At 41.1% G+C, this 18,099-nt stretch overlaps 1 protein-coding gene across 3 annotated transcripts in view; it reads right to left on the bottom strand.

Moving 5' to 3' along the window:
- macrod2 (mono-ADP ribosylhydrolase 2) overlaps positions 1 to 18,099 on the bottom strand; it is a 763,167-nt gene that overhangs the window by 22,816 nt on the left and 722,252 nt on the right. For 2 of the 3 annotated variants that reach the window (XM_080448593.1, XM_080448594.1), the window contains exons 10-13: positions 14,367 to 14,411; positions 13,837 to 13,881; positions 10,070 to 10,171; positions 7,595 to 7,663 (exon numbers count right to left, since the gene is read on the bottom strand). In XM_080448593.1, coding sequence (XP_080304719.1) covers positions 7,595 to 7,663; positions 10,070 to 10,171; positions 13,837 to 13,881; positions 14,367 to 14,411 — 261 coding nt within the window. The remainder of the gene's footprint in view (positions 1 to 7,594; positions 7,664 to 10,069; positions 10,172 to 13,836; positions 13,882 to 14,366; positions 14,412 to 18,099) is intronic. The other variant, XM_080448595.1, reaches the window with a different exon arrangement.

The following is an 18,099-nucleotide window of genomic DNA, read 5'->3' as shown; positions in this document are numbered from 1 at the left end:
ACTGGGTTCATTATGGGTACACTGACTGCACTGAGTAACAGCACAGTGGGAAACGGCAGCCCAGAATAGCTGTAGTGCATACTGCAGCGTTGTTTTAAGCTTGTGTCAGTGTCTTGTGTAAAATGTTCATGTTTTGCAAGGGACAAATTTGCCAACAGTTTGATTGAAGGGAAAGATGAGCTGTTGTTTTATTAAACTCCTTGGCACAGCGTTCGGGCAAATATAAAATCTTACTTTTGGAGCTAAGACACTAGATATCGACTCCAGTGCGAGAATCATACTGCATGAAGAAAAAACTCTTCAGGCTCACAACTCAGATTTATTAAATAAATCTGAGCCTAAAGCAAGGAATACATTTCATTCCTAGCTTTAGGCTAAGAGAGCCTTGTTTTAATTTATGGGTGTTCTTTGAGCTTAGTTCTCCAAACTTACTGGAAATAGGCTCTCTATAGATGTTCAAAACACAATCACAAAAAAGCCTTGGTTTCCATTTTATAGCATGTTATGAATATTCATAAATAAAGGTTCTTAGATTCTTAGCTTTTATAACACCCTAAATGTTAGACTCTTATAGAATCATATTCCCCCTGCGAGGTTATGAGTCACACTGTACTGTACATATAGATCTTATTAATTTGCCTGGGGCATAGCCTTATATATAAATATGTATACTGTTATATACAGTGTGTGTGTGTGTGTGTGTGTGTGTGTGTGTGTGTGTGTGTGTGTGTGTGTGTGTGTGTGTGTGTGTGTGTGTGTGTGTGTGTGTGTGTGTGTTGGCTTCTTTACATACAACTTCTGTCACGCATATGGATATCAAAGATACTAGAGTATATGTAACATATTGCTGCAGCATGGTTTTAATCCTCTTAAAGGGGAACTTTGCCTATATTTAACGTAAATGTGAAAGTCAGTAACAACACTTCCCAATGGGTTCTGTGTCCCGAGAGCTTGGGCAGGAAAATCAGCCACTCGTCGAAACAAGCTGTTTCATGCAGACTGACAGCGAGAAGAGTGGTGTCCGATGTTCACATGTCCTTCTCTCAACAACAGAATGACAGGATTCATGTTCAGTTAGTAGAACTAGTAATTCAAGCTCTGTATTGAGCGAGTCTTTGCAGCGGCGCGAGCTAAAAGCCTGAACTATACAAGCAAATTAAAACAAACTGAGTGTACAGTGTAAACAACAGATGGAATAGTTTGGTGGAATTAACCAATATGTCTGCTCTTAGCCGCGGTGCTGATAAGCAGCAGAGCCCACGGTGTCTAAACTCTAAACTACAGACCGAGCAGACATATGTGTGGGGCTTTAGCGGTGATTACCATTAACGCATTATAATGATGATGAGAGCGAAAACTAATAAAGTGTGCATGAATAAAGCGCTTTCCCTGAGCTTTGCAGTATTCAGTGTGACTGATGCTGGAGTTCAGATGTTTAGCTGTGATACTCACAAACAGCATGTGAGATATTGCCATTATGTGAGAGAAGCGTGGTGTGAAAGTAGGCATGACAGAAGCAAACGTGTGAATGCACAAGCTGTTTGGTTGAATGTTGTCGCTGCCTGTCGCCGGGCAGAAACCTTGTATCTCCAATATTTCATATCCATACATTTCCTACTTCGTCATACAGGAGTGCCGAGCTTAAGTTGTGAAAATAGACGATCCACAAGCTCACATTGTGGTTGTAGCTTGTAGATCTACTATTTTCACTATTCCTGGAAAATGACGTTCCATTTCCTGAACAGTAACGGTTTGGGACATATGAGGTTTTCCACCCAACAGTGACGATAATACAGAAGGGAGCGCGTCATTGACACATCTCATGCACAGACTAGAACTACAGGACAAAGACAAATCCTGATGATAAAAATCCACGATGAAACAAACACTATAAAATTGAAGTTGATAAATTATCTTTGGTGTGGTTCTCTCTCCTGATTGGATAAAATAGGTATCCAGACCTGAGAATGCATTTTCTGAGAGCTGGAGATATGGGGGGGGGGGGGGAAATCACTATATAGCAATAATTACTATGGGAATATAGACCTTTAAATGAAATATCACTTACACCACCTTAACACCTTTACAACGTTTGCCTGTATTATATGGGGCTTAACATATTGCCTGTCAAGGACGTAAGCATACGTCCTTTTAAATGAGAGAAGGAATCGACGGATGTGATCCCAAAAAACATCGCCTATAGTAGGATTTGTAAGAAAAACATTATATTTTTAGCCTTTTTCAACAGGCGATAGTAACAAAATGGCCGATGGCGGTAAAACATTTTTCCCTCCGGTGGATAGAAGACACCCTCCCCCACTCTCTATTTACTTCCGTGTCTACAACATGGCTTCTGCGGCTCTCCAAAGATCGTCAATTTAAGGTAAAAAAAAACACTGGCTTGGGGATGAAAAACAATGTTTTAATCTCGGGCAGTCAATGTGTTAAGTGGTTAAGTCTGAAGAGAGTACAGCTGTGACCCAAATGCACCCATAAAGGTCCTTTTCATTACATTTGTACTGTCTTCGGAGTCAAATTAGCACTAATGATTTTATTCTGCACACACAGTCTTATTGGTACCGAGAAAACAACAGTAAAAAAAAAAAAGATCTTGGCAGATGCTCGATTCAACCCAGCTATGCTTTCAGGTAAAAAGTGACACTTCTCATTTATCTGCCCTTCAATTGTTCGAGCTACCTTTTTCCCCTCAGGCTATCAGATCTCTGAACAAAGAGCCAGCTGTCTTTAACCTGTAAAGACCAGCTCACCAACAACAGAGCACATGTTTTGTGTGTGTGAAAGGGCCTTTCTGTGTGGAGCTTGCATGTTCTCCCCGTGTCCCCTGGGGTAAGTACCCTCACAAGAAACATGCAGTAATCCTGGTCTCTATACTGCCTCAGCCAGGGCGCCTGATTGGAGGGGAAAGGAACTGGTTGGAATAACGTGTTCTTTCCACGCGCTACGTCCTACCGGGGAAACTTCCCCCTGTCGGGTGATAAGAAGCGGCCTGTTCACTCCTCATGCATTGAAGGAAGCATGAGTTCAGTTCGGGGGTCTCCCCAGGCTAGCAGAGGGAGAGTAGCGCCCAGGATTACAAGCTTAGGCAATTGGTACTGGGTGAAAAAATGGGTTACAAAATTTAAAACAAATTGTGTGTTTGTGTGGGGCAACATAATATAGAACAACTCTAAATTGCATAGGTGTTCAACAACCCCTACCCAGTCCTACACAGTTACTGCAGGGGGGGGGGGGGGGATTATTATTTGATTAAGCTTTGCGTTTTGTGAAAGCTGTACAATTTGTTGGGAAGAGAGCTTTGCAAACACATCTTTTCTGCTGCTGCAGTAGAAGAAAAACATGTGGAACAGTGTTGTCATGCGTGCTGGCGTTATACGCAAGTCTATTCAGGAGTTTTTACTTTCCTAAAACCATGCAGAGCTGGCCGCAGATTTCTGTAACGATGTCCAGGTCACTAAACTTGCATATTTTGCATAAGTTCTTTCTCAGCTGAACAGATCTATGCAATGCCAAAATACGTCATGCTTTATGACAGAATGTAAAAAAAAAATGTATCAGAAGACACAGAGGCAACACATTATGTAGTAGGGGGTCTCTGCTTCCTCATTCTATCGGAGAAGGGGTCCTTAGCCTGAAAAACTTTGAAGACCCCAGGCGTATTATTATGCTCGTCTATGATCATTCAGTAATCAGTGTCTGTGTGCAGACATTACACAGACAACGTCTATGTCTTTGTAATGTCTCTCTAGGTCTGCTTTATATCCCCAGAACCAGAACTAAAAACGTGGAGAAGCAGCGTTCAGTTTTTATGTACCACATATCTGGAAACAAACTCCCAGAAAATGGCAGGTCTGCTACAACTCTCAGTTCTTTTGACCAATTAACCCATGTTTCTATATCAGTGGTGCTCAAACTTTTTCATGCCAAGGACCCCCAAAATTATATGTATTTGGCCGCCGACCCCCATCTCAAAATGTTTGTTCCAGGGACCCCCCAGAAGTAAAGAATAGAGTTAAAGATATTTGCTTTAAACAATATATATTGAAAGATTTGCACACATTTTCACGATTTTTCAAAAATAGCAGATCTACAAGCTCGTAGCGCGGCACTCGGTGGGTTAAGACCTGAGGCCGATTCTACAAATGCCTTCTAAATCAGTAGTTCTCACACTTTCAAGATTTTTTTTTTAAATGTTCAAAAATAGCAGATGTACAAGCTCGCGGCACAAAGTGACGCGCTGTGAGCTTGTATATCTGCTATTTTTGAATTGCCAACGCAACAAATATAAAATGACAGAGGTGCTTTCCCGGTTTTAATGGGTTAAAATTACAACCTAAAAACCTTTCTGTTTGCTGCTGCCATTTTCTTTAGTTTTCTTGAATTCTTCGTCAGCACTGTAATTTGACTCTCTTATCTTTCAGTTTTATGTTAACTTCTTTTACCCTTGGCCTTGCTGTATTCAAATGTCTTGCTCTGTGTTTTGAACAGGTGTCTCCTACTTAAGGAGATAGACTTCCTTTTTACCGAATTCAAGTGTCCTTTCATAAGGTGTTTCTTTTGATTTATGTTTTTTGAACGCAAACTGAATTGCCTTGCTGTTGAAATGTGCTAAACAAATAAACTTACTGTATATTGATGCTGTTTTTTTGTACATTTATAAGATTAGTTAAATTCTCAACACTGTTTTTCTTATTACTTATTAGTACTTAGTGCATTACTTGTATTATAACGTATATGACCTTATTTGTGTTACACATTGTATGATATATGTTGGACACAGCCAGGTGGAGTCTGTCTGCCACACCAGCGTCACACTGCCAACACATGAGCATGTGACAAATAAAATCTTTGATATTCCTACCTGCCATTTTATAACTCCATTTCAGTGTAGCTTGTAAGTAATAAGCTCTACAGCTATATGCAGCCTCCTGCATGATTACAGTTATTATTTTTAATAAGAGAGCTTGGGAGCCATTTTGGTCTCATACTGAGATTAGCCGGCTGCACGTGGCTAACCTGGGTTAGGTTGCCTTAACCTGGGTTAGGTTGCCTTAACCTGGGTTAGGTTGCCTTGTGCCGCACGGACAGGATGACGTTCAGAGTTCCAACAAACACAGACAGTGGACAAAGTACTGCTTCACTTGAACAAAAGTTGCAAGACTCCATTAATAGTAAAAGTCCTGTTTTAAGTACAGACTTATTTGCTGAAAAATTTACTTTCAACCCGGTGTCCCGATTTTGGCCATGTTATAGGCATAAATTCAGTGGTGTAAAGTAACTGAGTACATTTACTCAAGTACTGTACTTAAGTAAAATTTGGGGGTATTTTTTTTTACTTTACTGGAGTATTTCCAATTTTCAGTACTTTTACTTCTACTCCACTACATCTCAGAGGCAAATATTGTACTATTTCTCCACTACAAGTATTTGAAAGCTTTAGTTACTAGTTACTTTCTAGATTTGGATTATTATTGCAAAACATAAAACATACATTAACCACTTCAGCCCAATATGTACATTTCGGCCATTTGAAAATAGCCGATCTAAACAATAGCCGATCTCACAATGCGTCGCGATTTGTGAGCTTATAGATCTGCTATTTTCAAAATATTTTCTTTTTTTTTAAACTTGTGAAATGGGACATTCTGCATAATGACTACTTTTACTTTTGGTACTTTAAGTACATTTTGATGCCAATACTTTTGTACCTTTACTGAAATAAATTTAGAATTCTGGACTTTTACTTGTAACAGAGTACGTCTACATTGCAGTATTGATACTTTTAGTCAAGTAAAACATTTGAGTACTTTTTCCACCACTGCAGACATTGTTAAAAGGAATCGGTACTTTGCATCGCAATGTGTTGTGAGCTTGTAGAGGGGCTACTTTCACCATGCGACACCTTTGTGCAACTAATGGTTATGTATCAAAGTAAAGGTAATATTTCTGAAGAGTGGTCCCTTTCAAAGTTTTAGAACATTGATCCAGATTAACCTGTAAGAAGTTACATGTTGGTCCAAATTTGTCAAATGATGTAAAAAAACATGGAATTACCAGCACCTCAAAATTGTGCTTTGGAGCAGTACTTGTAAATGTACTCAGATTACGTTCCACCTCTGGGTGCGAATGTAGAACCTTAACCCATTAAGACCGGGAACGCATCAATGTCATTTTAAGATTTTAGCTATAGCCATTATTTTTTTATACTTAAGCTGTTAAAAAATAGCAGATATGAAAGCTCACAAGCTTGTAGATATGCTATTTTTGAAAAATCGTGAAAATATGTGCAAATCTTTGAATACATATGTTTCTTTAAACACATTTTTTAACTCAAATCTCTGCTTCTTGGGGGGTCCCTGGAACAACACATTTTGAGATGCGGGTCCGCGGCCAAATCATTTTTTAGGGTCCTTGACAAGAAAAGGCTTGAGCACCACTGACACAGCAACGTTTTTCAAAAAAACGCTAGGATTTAGAAGACATTTTGTTAGAATCGGCCTCAGGTTCTTAATGGGTTAAACCTGTTACCAGGCAGGCCCTCCTTCTCCTCACAGAAAACACAATCTGCCATCTGGAATGAGACGCCTGTTTACTGCATGACACTCTCCTTCAGCAGCACAACAGCCACTGATAACCCTCAAAGACAGAGACAGACGCCGCCAGGCGTGGCCAAGACACAATCAACAGGCAGCAGGGCCGGGGAAAGTGAAAGCTTCCCTCCATGATGGAGAGACTTGAGCGTTATAGGAAGACGTTATTCCGATGCCTATTCAGACAGAGGATGGAGAGGCTATCTCAGATAGATCGATTTGAAAGGCTCACTCTTGCCCTAAATTAATTGAATGTCAGTCAGTCAGCGCTGAGAGCAAAATGGAGGCGTTGCAGGAGGAGAATGACTGAGGCCTCAGCACTTTCTGCAGAGGCAGGAGAGACAAAGGGTGGCTTAGGGTTCAAGTTTCTCTGCCCCGGTACCTATCGCCGAGAGAGATATACGATTAGATCAACGACAGCGTGAGTCGCCGCAAAATTGTTGTAAATAAGACATCCCTATGTGGTCTACAGATACCTTTAACGCAGGGGTCTTCAACAGGGGGTTCGGGATCCCTAGGGGGTCCGGGACCCCTAGGGGGTCCTCAAAGCTACTATAGGGGGTCCGCCAAATATTTGTGTGATAGGATTTAGTTTTTTTACATTAACCACTTGAACCCTAATATTCCTTTTCTGAGGGGAACATTAGCCAAAAATAGCAGATCTAGATCGGCTATTTTTGGCAAAGAGGCTATAGGTGTAGAGGGAAAAAATAGCAACTAAGTAAAAAAAAACTTTAATCTGAAACACAATTTTATACAATATAGAGTAGGGGGTCCCTGCTTCATCTCTCTCTCAGCTAGGGGGTCCTTGGCCTGAAAACGTTGAAGACCCCTGCTTTAACGGGTTCTTATACAACATGCTGTTTTGTCAAGACTATACTGCAGGCATTGCTGCAAAAAAAAGTACCAACCCTATAGTTTTAGTTTGGATCGTTTGTTATAGGAGTGATGCTGCTTGTGTGGGTTGATGGAGTGGCGTGACTTACCCTCCATTTCCTGAGTACACTGTCCTGTGTCCTCTTCTTTTGCCTCGTCAGCTTGGTGCTCTGCCTCTGCTTGAGACACAAACAACAAAAACTCTGATGTGTTTAACTTTTCTTACATTACTGCAGCACTGGTATTTCACACAGGCGCACGCGCACACACACACACACACACACACCAAGTGTTGATGTTAGTCGACTAACTTTTTTCACTGACGAAAACTAAATAAAAACTACGCTACGATGGACTAAAACTAAGACTAAATATATTGACAATTTTGACAACAAATAAAAACTAGACTAAAATGTTAGGGGGGGGGGTCAAGTGGAGAAGAGATCCAGTAGAAATAAAATACATGTCATTTTATGTTCGGTTGCGCTCGGGTGTTGCGCTCTGAAAATAGCAGATCTACAAGCTCACAACGCGTCGGCGACTCGTTGTGTGCTTGTAGATCTGCTATTTTCAGCATGCAGCCAAGTGTAAAATCAGCCATTACGACGCCATCAAGGCACCGACAAAATACATTTTAGTCGACTAAATCAACAGTAGATTTAGTCGACTATAATCTTACGATATTTAGTCTCTAAAATAGACTAAAACTAAGACATTTCATAAGACTAAAATATGACAAAAACTAAATGGGATTTTATTCAAAAGGCTACAGTTTATGACTAAAACAAAATCAAAATGTGCTGTCAAAATCAACACGCGCACGCACACACACACACACACACACACACACACACACACACACACACACACACACACACACACACACACACACACACACACACACAGAGCGCTCTTGTGTGTGAATCACACACAATTTCACACTTCGATCAATCAGCTGGGTATGTACGCGTCAGCGCACGCATGCACATCTGTCTGTGTTTTACGGCTCCTGTGACAGGAGCAGCATGATGTCGGTCATAGTTTGACCCTGGTTCCTCCTGATTTGGTGTTCGGCCACGCTGTGCTATAGAGGTTTCCCTCATCTGGATGGACGCATGAGGCGGGCGGGAGGGAAATACAAAACCAAAACGATAAAATGAAAAGAAAAAAACAGTCCTTTGCTCGTATAGCCCCATATGAGAACTGAATGAACTACGTGGCTTCAGATAACTGGCAAAACAACATTTAACTATAATTATTATGTTGTGCAAGGCCCCCCGTTTTATAGCACTTGACAAGCGGAATTTCCTTGAGGCGATGATAAAGTCAACCTTGAACCCTGGAGAGCGGGTAACTGTGTAAATCCCGCTGGGAGTCGACAGAGAGAGAGAGAGAGAGAGAGCTTGGTGGCATTGCTAGCCAGTGAAATGCACATCGCAATTACTTTGGACATTGATTGACTGTTACTGAATAGAATTTGAAGTGTTGGAGAAATACTACTTTCAAAGGGTGATAACCTTTAATAACCACAACTGAAGTTTGTGATTTGAAAAAGGAATAGCTTCCTTTTGATTTGACACTAACTAGCTGCCAGATAGGTAATGCTTGCTAAATTGAAGGAAAAAGCAAGTGGCAGAACATTAAATGTTTTACAAAAATTGCTTAACCCTGTCATTTCCCCCTGAGAGTCAAAAATTTTGACCCTCGGGTCCAAATTACGGGGTAACGCTGTTTCTCTGTAATCCACAATTACACACACCATCAGTGGTGTAAAGTAACCAAGTACATGTACTGAAGTACTGTACTTAAGTACAATTTTGAGGTATTTTTACTTTACTGTAATATTTCCAATTTTCAGAACTTTTACTTCTACTCCACTACATCTCAGAGGCAAATATTGTACTTTTACTCCACTACAATTATTTGAAAACTTTAGCTACTAGTTACTTTGCAATTATCAATTATTATATTATAAAACATACATTAACCACTTCAGCCCTATTTTATACATAGGCTATTTGAAAATAGCCGATCTACAAGCTGTGAGCTTGTAGATCTGCTATTTTCAAACATTTTAGTACTTTTACTTTTGGTACTTTAAGTACAGTTTGATACCAATACTTTTGTACTTTTACTCAAGTAAATTTTGAATTCCGGACTTTTACTTGTAAGGGAGTATTTCTATATTGCAGTATTGATACTTTTACATGAGTAAAATATTTGAGCACTTTTTACACCACTGCACACCATCCCATTTGCCCTAGCATAAAAGCCCTAAAACCATCTAGGTCCATTATAGGTAAAACAAAGTGATTTCCAACAGCTACTTGCGCGGGGTCTTTGATTCCACAATCCCATCTGTGTGGTAACAGATCACACCCGTGTCTGCTCCACGGTGAACCCCCGGTGGCTGCGCAATGAGACGGGAGGCAACATCAATTCTCTCCACCTTCTTACATGCGGCTACACCGTTACATACATCAGATGATGAAACACGGCCTTCTCATGTGTGCTACACACAGGTTTTATACATCGAATGATGAAACACTTGCGTGCGGTGACTGTGAGCGGCCTCTCGCACAAACCTTTGTCTTCATCTTTGTCTTGTTCGGCAATGGCATCATCTTCGTTTTCATTTATATCTTTCTCCTTTAGGTCGTTGGGTTCATCCTGGCCTGAATCTTCATCTGGAGGTAAGCCAACAATGGAATACAAAAAAAAAAACAGGTAAGCTTTGAAGGGTGAATTCAAGGTTACAGTGTAAACATTATGCTTGCAACAAAAGGTAGGAAACAAGGCCAGACTGTTAGTACTGGCAGAAATTGCCCAGAGATGCTTCAGACTAATGGGTTGACTGCTCTATTCCCATTTGAAGTGCGTCTAGGCAGGAAGAAAATTAGGAAAAACAGAAATAAATGGTCTATAAAGAAAGGCTCACTAGTTCTTACACAAAATAATAAACCTTGCATACACGACTAGCCTTACACTGATCTGTGGTCTCATTCTCATTTGTGATAATTCACAATGTATGAGTGCACGCGCACACGCACACGCACACGCACACGCACACACACACACGCGCGCACACACACGCGTGCGCGCGCCAAGAACGATGGAACGGACTCATTTTGGGTTGGATGGAGGTAGCAGGTGCTGTTTTGAAGCTGTGGGTATACCTAGTTGAAACAGTCTCTCTGTTTGTCTCTCGAGAGCATAATTACATATCTCAGGGCATGCCGCGGCCAACATCCCATTGGCACCATTTGCCTTAACTCTCCCTTTGAATATCTACAAAATTCATGTTCAGAGAGGGCTGCTGAAGGCTGTATCTGTCAAATCTCTGTCAATGGGACGGCATTTGAATAAAACACAAACAGGGAGTCGGAAGCGCTGCACACTGCCGGTATGCAAATGCGGAATCTTAATTATATCTCAGCAGCACGGCGGGAAAATGGAGAATAGAGAAATGGCTCTCACTCTAAGCTAATGGTTGCTGGCTAAAACGTATGCGCACGCACACACATACATACACACACAGGCACGTGCACACATAGATATGAAAGGGGGCTCGAGCCCCTGCCCTTTTACCCGTCGGTAAAAAAGTGCCCTCTCCAGACTAGAAAAATTTAATAAAATAAATCTATTACCCACAACAACAAAAAAAATCAACTTCCCTTAGCGGCCTAACGGTAAGGCCGACGGACATGGCAGTGGATGCGTTGGATGAAGCTCAAAGTGAACTTTACTCAAGTATCTAGTTTGTCGGCGTCCGACCTTCCTAGCCCGTGTTATTAAAGAAAAACGGTCAAGACGTTTTGGCCATTATCTCTGGAACGGAAGGTCCAATCTGCTCAGTTCAAAGCTTGTTGGATGCGTGACTTCAAGGACATGACTTCAAGGCGCTATTTTTGGGTTATTCTGATTTTCGGGCCTAAAAGTATGGTAGTTGTTCGGTGCCCTTTTGAAATTCCAGCCCCTGCCTCTCCCAAATCCCTGGTTGTGCGTTAATATGAAAAGGCATGTTGTCATCACTAGGACAAACATGATGTTACAGTGTTATAGTCTAATACATTGCAATATGTATTTGCATCCCTCCCAGCTCCAATGTCAGTAGATTCTGCATAATACTTCTGAACAGATTTCTGTCATTCACTGTAATTGTTAACCCATTGAGGTCTGAGGCCGATTCTACAAAGTGTCTTCTAAATCCCATGTCAGTGGTCCTCAAACCTTTTCATGTCAAGGACCCCAAAATGTATATATATTTGGCCGCGGACCCCCCCCATCTCAAAATATGTTGTTCCATGGACCCCCCAGAAGCATAGATTTGAGTTACAAATGTTCGCTTTAAATAATATATATTCAAAGATTTGCACACATTTTCTTGATTTTTCAAAAATAGCAGATCTACAAGCTCGTAGCGCGGCACTCAGTGCCGCGCTATGAGCTTGTATATCTGCTATTTTTGAATAGCCAAAGTGTAAAATAATGCTTTTTAGCTCAAATGAAAAAGGCATGTTGTCATCACTAGGACAAACATGATGTCACAGTGTTATAGTCTAATACTTTGCAATATGTATTTGCATCCCTCCCAGCTCCAATGTCAGTAGATTCTGCATATAATTCTGAACAGATTTATGTCATTCACTGTAATTGTTAATGTCATTGACGTTACAGCTCAACAAGTTGACAGTCAATTTTACATGAAACCGAAAAGTAATAGCATGTAGGCTGAGATGTACACATACAGCTCTATCTGAAGGTGACAGACCATGGCAGCATAGTTTCAGGAATGAGACCTCAGTTCTCTCTCTGTGTGTGTGTGTGTGTGTGTGTGTGTGTGTGTGTGTGTGTGTGTGTGTGTGTGTGTGTGTGTGTGTGTGTGTGTGTGTGTGTGTGAGTGTGTCATTCGGTGATGGAGGGAAAGAGAGAACAGAGAAATATTAGTCTGTCAAGCCATACAAACGCAAGACAAATGTAAAATTCAGTAGGGACGTCCCGAATCAAATCATCCAAGACATGTTATGTTCAAACCCAGCATGCTTGTTCAGCAACGGTACATGTGATTACAAGACGTCGGCACTGGCTATATTAGTTTTCTGGTGCATGCATTGGTGAGCACTCTAAACTCTGTCAAAGTGGCTAAAGACTGATTTAAGACAGCTTGGACATAGTTGAATGCGCGTGGACATGAAGACTCGTGATTTGGGGGTTTTGGGGTATGTTGGCACGTTGTTGGATGAATTATTTTGGTGTTCATCTAACGTGGACCTTTTTTTGCATGTCTGCGTTTGGCTAGTACCGATACATCCCACGAACCAGGACAAGAGCACTGTAATGAGCTATTTAGTAGTATAGATCCCATATTCTAGATGGACAGGCACTCATTCTTGCTCTGGTCTATAGCCTCGCAGGATGCATATTATGTGATTATTATAATGAACAAAAATGACATAATTGTCAGTGATCGATTTGAAATTTTATCGGGAATTGAGGTCCTTGTCCTGCTGGCAGCGTGCACAAGAAATGTGATGCTGATCAGCCTAGTACTTTTGAGACAGACAGACAGACAGACAGACAGACAGACAGACAGACAGACAGACACACACACACACACACGGGTAAATGCAAGAAATTCGCCTGGTGGAGATAACACCACAACAAAACATAACACAGCAGTTATGTGTTATCAATCAATCAATCAATCAATCAATCAATAAATACATCAATCAATCAGCTGGGAGGAAATGGAGTTTTATGAAGGATTTTTCTCATTTATTTGTCATGGTTATTATCTGTCCGCTTAGTACACTCACTGTGTGTTTATTACAAAGATCTTTGCTTTGTCATAACCGGTGGTTGCCCTTTGCTTTGTGATACCTGTGTGTCAGTTACCGTGTGTGTGTGTGTGTGTGTGTGTGTGTGTGTGTGTGTGTGTGTGTGTGTGTGTGTGTGTGTGTGTGTGTGTGTGTGTGTGTGTGTGTGTCCTCCGCAATATGACAACTCAAATTAGGGCTGTGATCAAGGGCATGTACAGACATTATAGTGAAAATAGCAGGCATACAAGCTCACAAGGCGACGTGTTGTAAGCTTGTCGTAGGTGTAATATTTTTGTCTAATCTTTGTGCGACAAAGAATAAAGGGCTCAAGTGGTTAAACCAAGGGAATGCAGTTCCCCACTCCCCCCAGAGAAGAGTCTGATAGATGTAGTACACGCCGTCCCTCTCAGTGCGAGGTGTGTGAACGAGTGGTGATGATCTACAGACTCTGACAACAGGACACGATGTCTCCTCCACCTCCCCGCTGAGCCCCTACAGAAGCGTCTGACTGAAATGGACTGAATGCACTGTACCTGGGTTCTGACTCTCCATCTCCACGTCGCCACTTTCAGCAGCTTCTAAAAAAAAAAGAGGGGAAAAGAGAGGCGCTTTAAGCCAAGTGAGAGAAACAGCCCAGTTCACCAGTAGTGACTGGAGAGATGAAGCGACTCGGCTCCCGATATCATCTCCCGACAGCCTTTTTTTTCATTGTCTCTCTTTGTCACGGGCTTTGTCTTCCGTACTGTGTCATGAGAGCAATGGAACCACAAAAGACATGCATAAATTAAAGTCCCAAAAAAAGTGAAAGTAAAGAAAAAGACGGAGACAAAAAGTGACTTTCCAAAGCTATACATAATTGAGGGATTTCTCAGTTCTGTGCTCGTGCGATAAGAGAAGCTATTTTTTTTTTTGGTTTTGTAAGAGTGGCGGCACGCTAGCTGACAGACTGAAATGGAGCGGTGTGAAATTCCATTTCCAGTGACAATTGACATCAAGGAGGACGGCATACAGCTAGAGGGCTCATAACATCTGCCAGTGGTCCATGGTGGTGGTGGTACATTACCATTCTGTACCTCCTCCTCCTCGTCCTCGCCTGTTTCCTGTTCATCTGAAACGGGAAGAAGGAGAAGAAGACTCTTGTCAGTCAAAAAAAAAAGAGGGAAAAAAACACTGTACAGATTTACAAGATACAAGATTTAATTTCAAACAGAAACAGAATACAACAGACCCATTTCAACAACAGGACTTGCAGGACAAGATACAGTATCACAGTTAGTGGCTGTGTTTTTAGCAAAGTGCTTTAGTTTAGAAAGCTGTATCTGTGTCATTTTTGGATTTGAGCTAAAACGGGTCCCTGGAACTAAATATTTTGAGATGGGGGTCGGCGGCCAAATACATATAATTTTGGGGGTCCTTGACATGAAAAAGTTTGAGCACCACTGATATAGAAACATACGTTTTTCAGAATACTGTTGGGATTTAGAAGACATTTGTAGAATCGGCTTCAGGTCTTAATGAGTTAAGACCTGTTTGTCTGGGTACTTCTATGCAAGCCATCATTTTTGGAAGCGTTGGCATCACCATTATAACGTTGGGTATACGTTTTTTTTAGACATTGTGCTTTTTGGGGGGGCTTAACAACTTTCTGGGCTGGCATCGCTATTCTGGGCATGTCATTGTAGGTGAAAATGTTTTTCTAAAACTTTTTTCGAAACATTCTAAAATACTAAAATGTCAAAAAATTGTGCAAATAGCTGATCTACAACCTCAGCGTGGATTAAAATACTGTATGGCTTATGTGAATAAACGGAGTGTCATCTTGCATCATCTCAGACAGCAGAGCTGAAATGTGATCCTTCAATGTTAAGGTGAAACAGAAGTTCAACAATAACACAGAACAACTTTTACACGCCCAACTGCATCTGCAATCCAGCCTTCCAACATTTTCCACACTTTCTTTCAATGCTTTCTGGCACTCTCTTCCTCTCTCTCACACACACACACACACACACACACACACACACACACACACACACACACACACACACACACACACACACACACACACACACACACACACACACACACACACACACACACACACACACACACACACACACACACACACACACACACACACACACACACACACACACACACACACAAATGACATTTGGGACAAATTGAGTAAATGAAAGCCATGACACCAATAAGCGAACATGCTCCACAATGGCTATTGTGCAGCTTCTATAATTGCTTTTTTAACAAGCTGCGGAGAGAAACCATTTTTTCATATCTATGCAATTTTGCCCTGCACTCAGAACAATAAAAATGCCAGCCTCCATTTAATGGGAAAAAGACCAGTTCCACCAGAGCCCTCGTGTTTGTCTCGAGTGCCTCTGTCCATCAAATAGACTGTTGGTGACACAGAGTAGATGGCAATCGTTTTTATTAACCCATTAAGACCGGGAACGCAATCTGTGTGTCATTTTAAGATTTCTTTGGGCTATTCAAAAATAGCAGATCTACAAGCTCATAGCGCGGCACCGAGTGCCGCGCTACGAGCTTGTAGATCTGCTATTTCTTTGAAAAATTGTGAAAATGTGCGCAAATCTTTGAATATGAATATTTTTAAAGCGAACATTTCTAACTCAAATGTTATTGCTTCTGGGGATTCTACAAATGTCTTCTAAATCAGTTTAAAACTGTTTTCTGAAACATGTTGCTATAATATCAGTTGTTCTCAAAACTTTTTCATGTCAAGGACCACCCAAAATGATATGTATTTGTCTGCAGACCCCCATCTCAAAATATTTTTGTTCCAGGGACCCCCAGAAGCAAAGATTTGAGTAAAAAACAATTGCTTTAAAAAATACCTATTCAAAGATTAGCAGAAATTTTCAAGATTAAAAAAAAAAAAATAGATCTAAAAGCTCATAGCGCGGCACTCGGTGCCGCGCTACGAGCTTGTATATCTGCTATTTTTGAATAGCCGAAGTACAAGTATAATGATTATAGTGGTTCAAATCTAAAATGACACAGATGCGTTTCCGGTCTTAAAGGGTTAATCATGATTGGCATTGTGGGATGGAGCCACAGCCACAAGGCTGAAGAGAATACTTCACTGGGAAACGGGAGGTTGAGATGAATGCTCGAGTGGCCCGCAGCGAGGCCGGACAAAAGGTTATATTACGTTTAAAAATTATGCACGGACTAGCCACGACTGCTGTATTTGTCTTCATTGATCCCCAAACAACAACATTTCAGATAAAGACAAAGGGGCGTAAATGCTTAATCTCGATGTAATTAGATCATCCCTATATCCACCTCACAGAATGGAGCCGTATTCGATTCGTGATAAAGGGCAGGAACCAAGGTACTGGCCAGAAGAACACACATGCAAACACAGACTAAAGCAGACAAAAAGGATTCTAGGTATAGGGCACATGTGGTGTATAATGGTTTTGAGTTGAGCTCTGCTCAATCAAAGCTCAATTTCTGCACTGAGCTAAGGCTCTGCTGCCACCTTGACCAGGGGTGTTCAGTCACAAGAACCAAACAGCAGGTGGCAGCCTTGTCACAGCGTTGCTTCATATAGTTTATACAGATAAGCTGCTGTCTCCATATTTTGTGTTCCATGGTGTAATAGGAATACCGCAGGCTGAAAGGCTGAAACAGAACGCCACATAATATTCGCCTTGAAGTGTCCACGTTCTCCTGAATGCCACCAGAAATAATTCTGTATACATTCGTCTGTAATTCGCTGTGTGAGTGACAGACACTAGAGCGCGTAAATTCTGGATCCAACACACAGAATCACACACGCTCTGAAACATATGACTTATTCATGCCATCAGTTACAGATGTATCACAAGGACATAAACAATTTAGAGGCTGATACTGGACCATACTAGCCATATATACTGTACATATTTTGTGCTCTATTTGCCTAAAGCCTGATTTATACTTCATTGTACGACAGTGTTGTTAGACCAAAAAAAAAGCCAATCTACATCCTCACAACGCATCGTGATGCGAAGCATCGTGAGCTTGTAGATCGGCTATTTTCTGCCAGTGACACCGCAGTGTTGATTTTGACAGCAAATTTTGATTTAGTTTTAGTCATAGCCTTTTGAATAAAATTCCATTTAGTTTTAGTCATATTTTAGTCACCTGAAATGTTTCAGTTTTTGTCTAGTTGACTAAATATCATAAGGTTATAGTCGACTAGATCTACAGTTGATTTAGTCGACTATAATGTATTTTGGCGGTGCCTTGATGGCGTCGTAGATTTTACTCTTGGTTGCATCTACAAGCTCACAACGTGTCGCAGCGCGACACGACACGTTGTGAGCTTGTAGATCTGCTATTTTCAGAGCGCAACACCCGAGCGCAACCAAACCAAATGACTTGTCTTTTAGTTCTACTGGATCTCTTCTCCACTAGTCACTCCCTAACAGTTTAGTCTAGTTTTTATTTGTTGACGAAATTGCCAATATATTTAGTCTTAGTTTTAGTCATCGTAGTTACGTTTTTATTTTCGTTTTTGTCAGTGAAAAAAAGGTAGTCGACAAACATTTGTAGTCATAGTTTTAGTCGACGAAATCAACACCATGACACCGTCATATGACAAAGTATAAGGCTTGAACCTCAGGTCAGTGCTAGTACGAAAAGAAGCACAAAACCAAACACTACGACGACACTCAGTACCTTCTTCACAGCCAGTGAATGTGAATAATAATAATGTGAATAACATGCAGGCACACAGAACTGCACACACGCTCACGCGCGCTTTC

The sequence above is a fragment of the Gymnoscopelus braueri genome, assembly GCF_963280865.1.
Source record: "Gymnoscopelus braueri genome assembly, chromosome: 14".
NCBI lineage: Eukaryota > Metazoa > Chordata > Actinopteri > Myctophiformes > Myctophidae > Gymnoscopelus > Gymnoscopelus braueri.
This window is presented reverse-complemented; position numbering and strand designations above follow the sequence as displayed.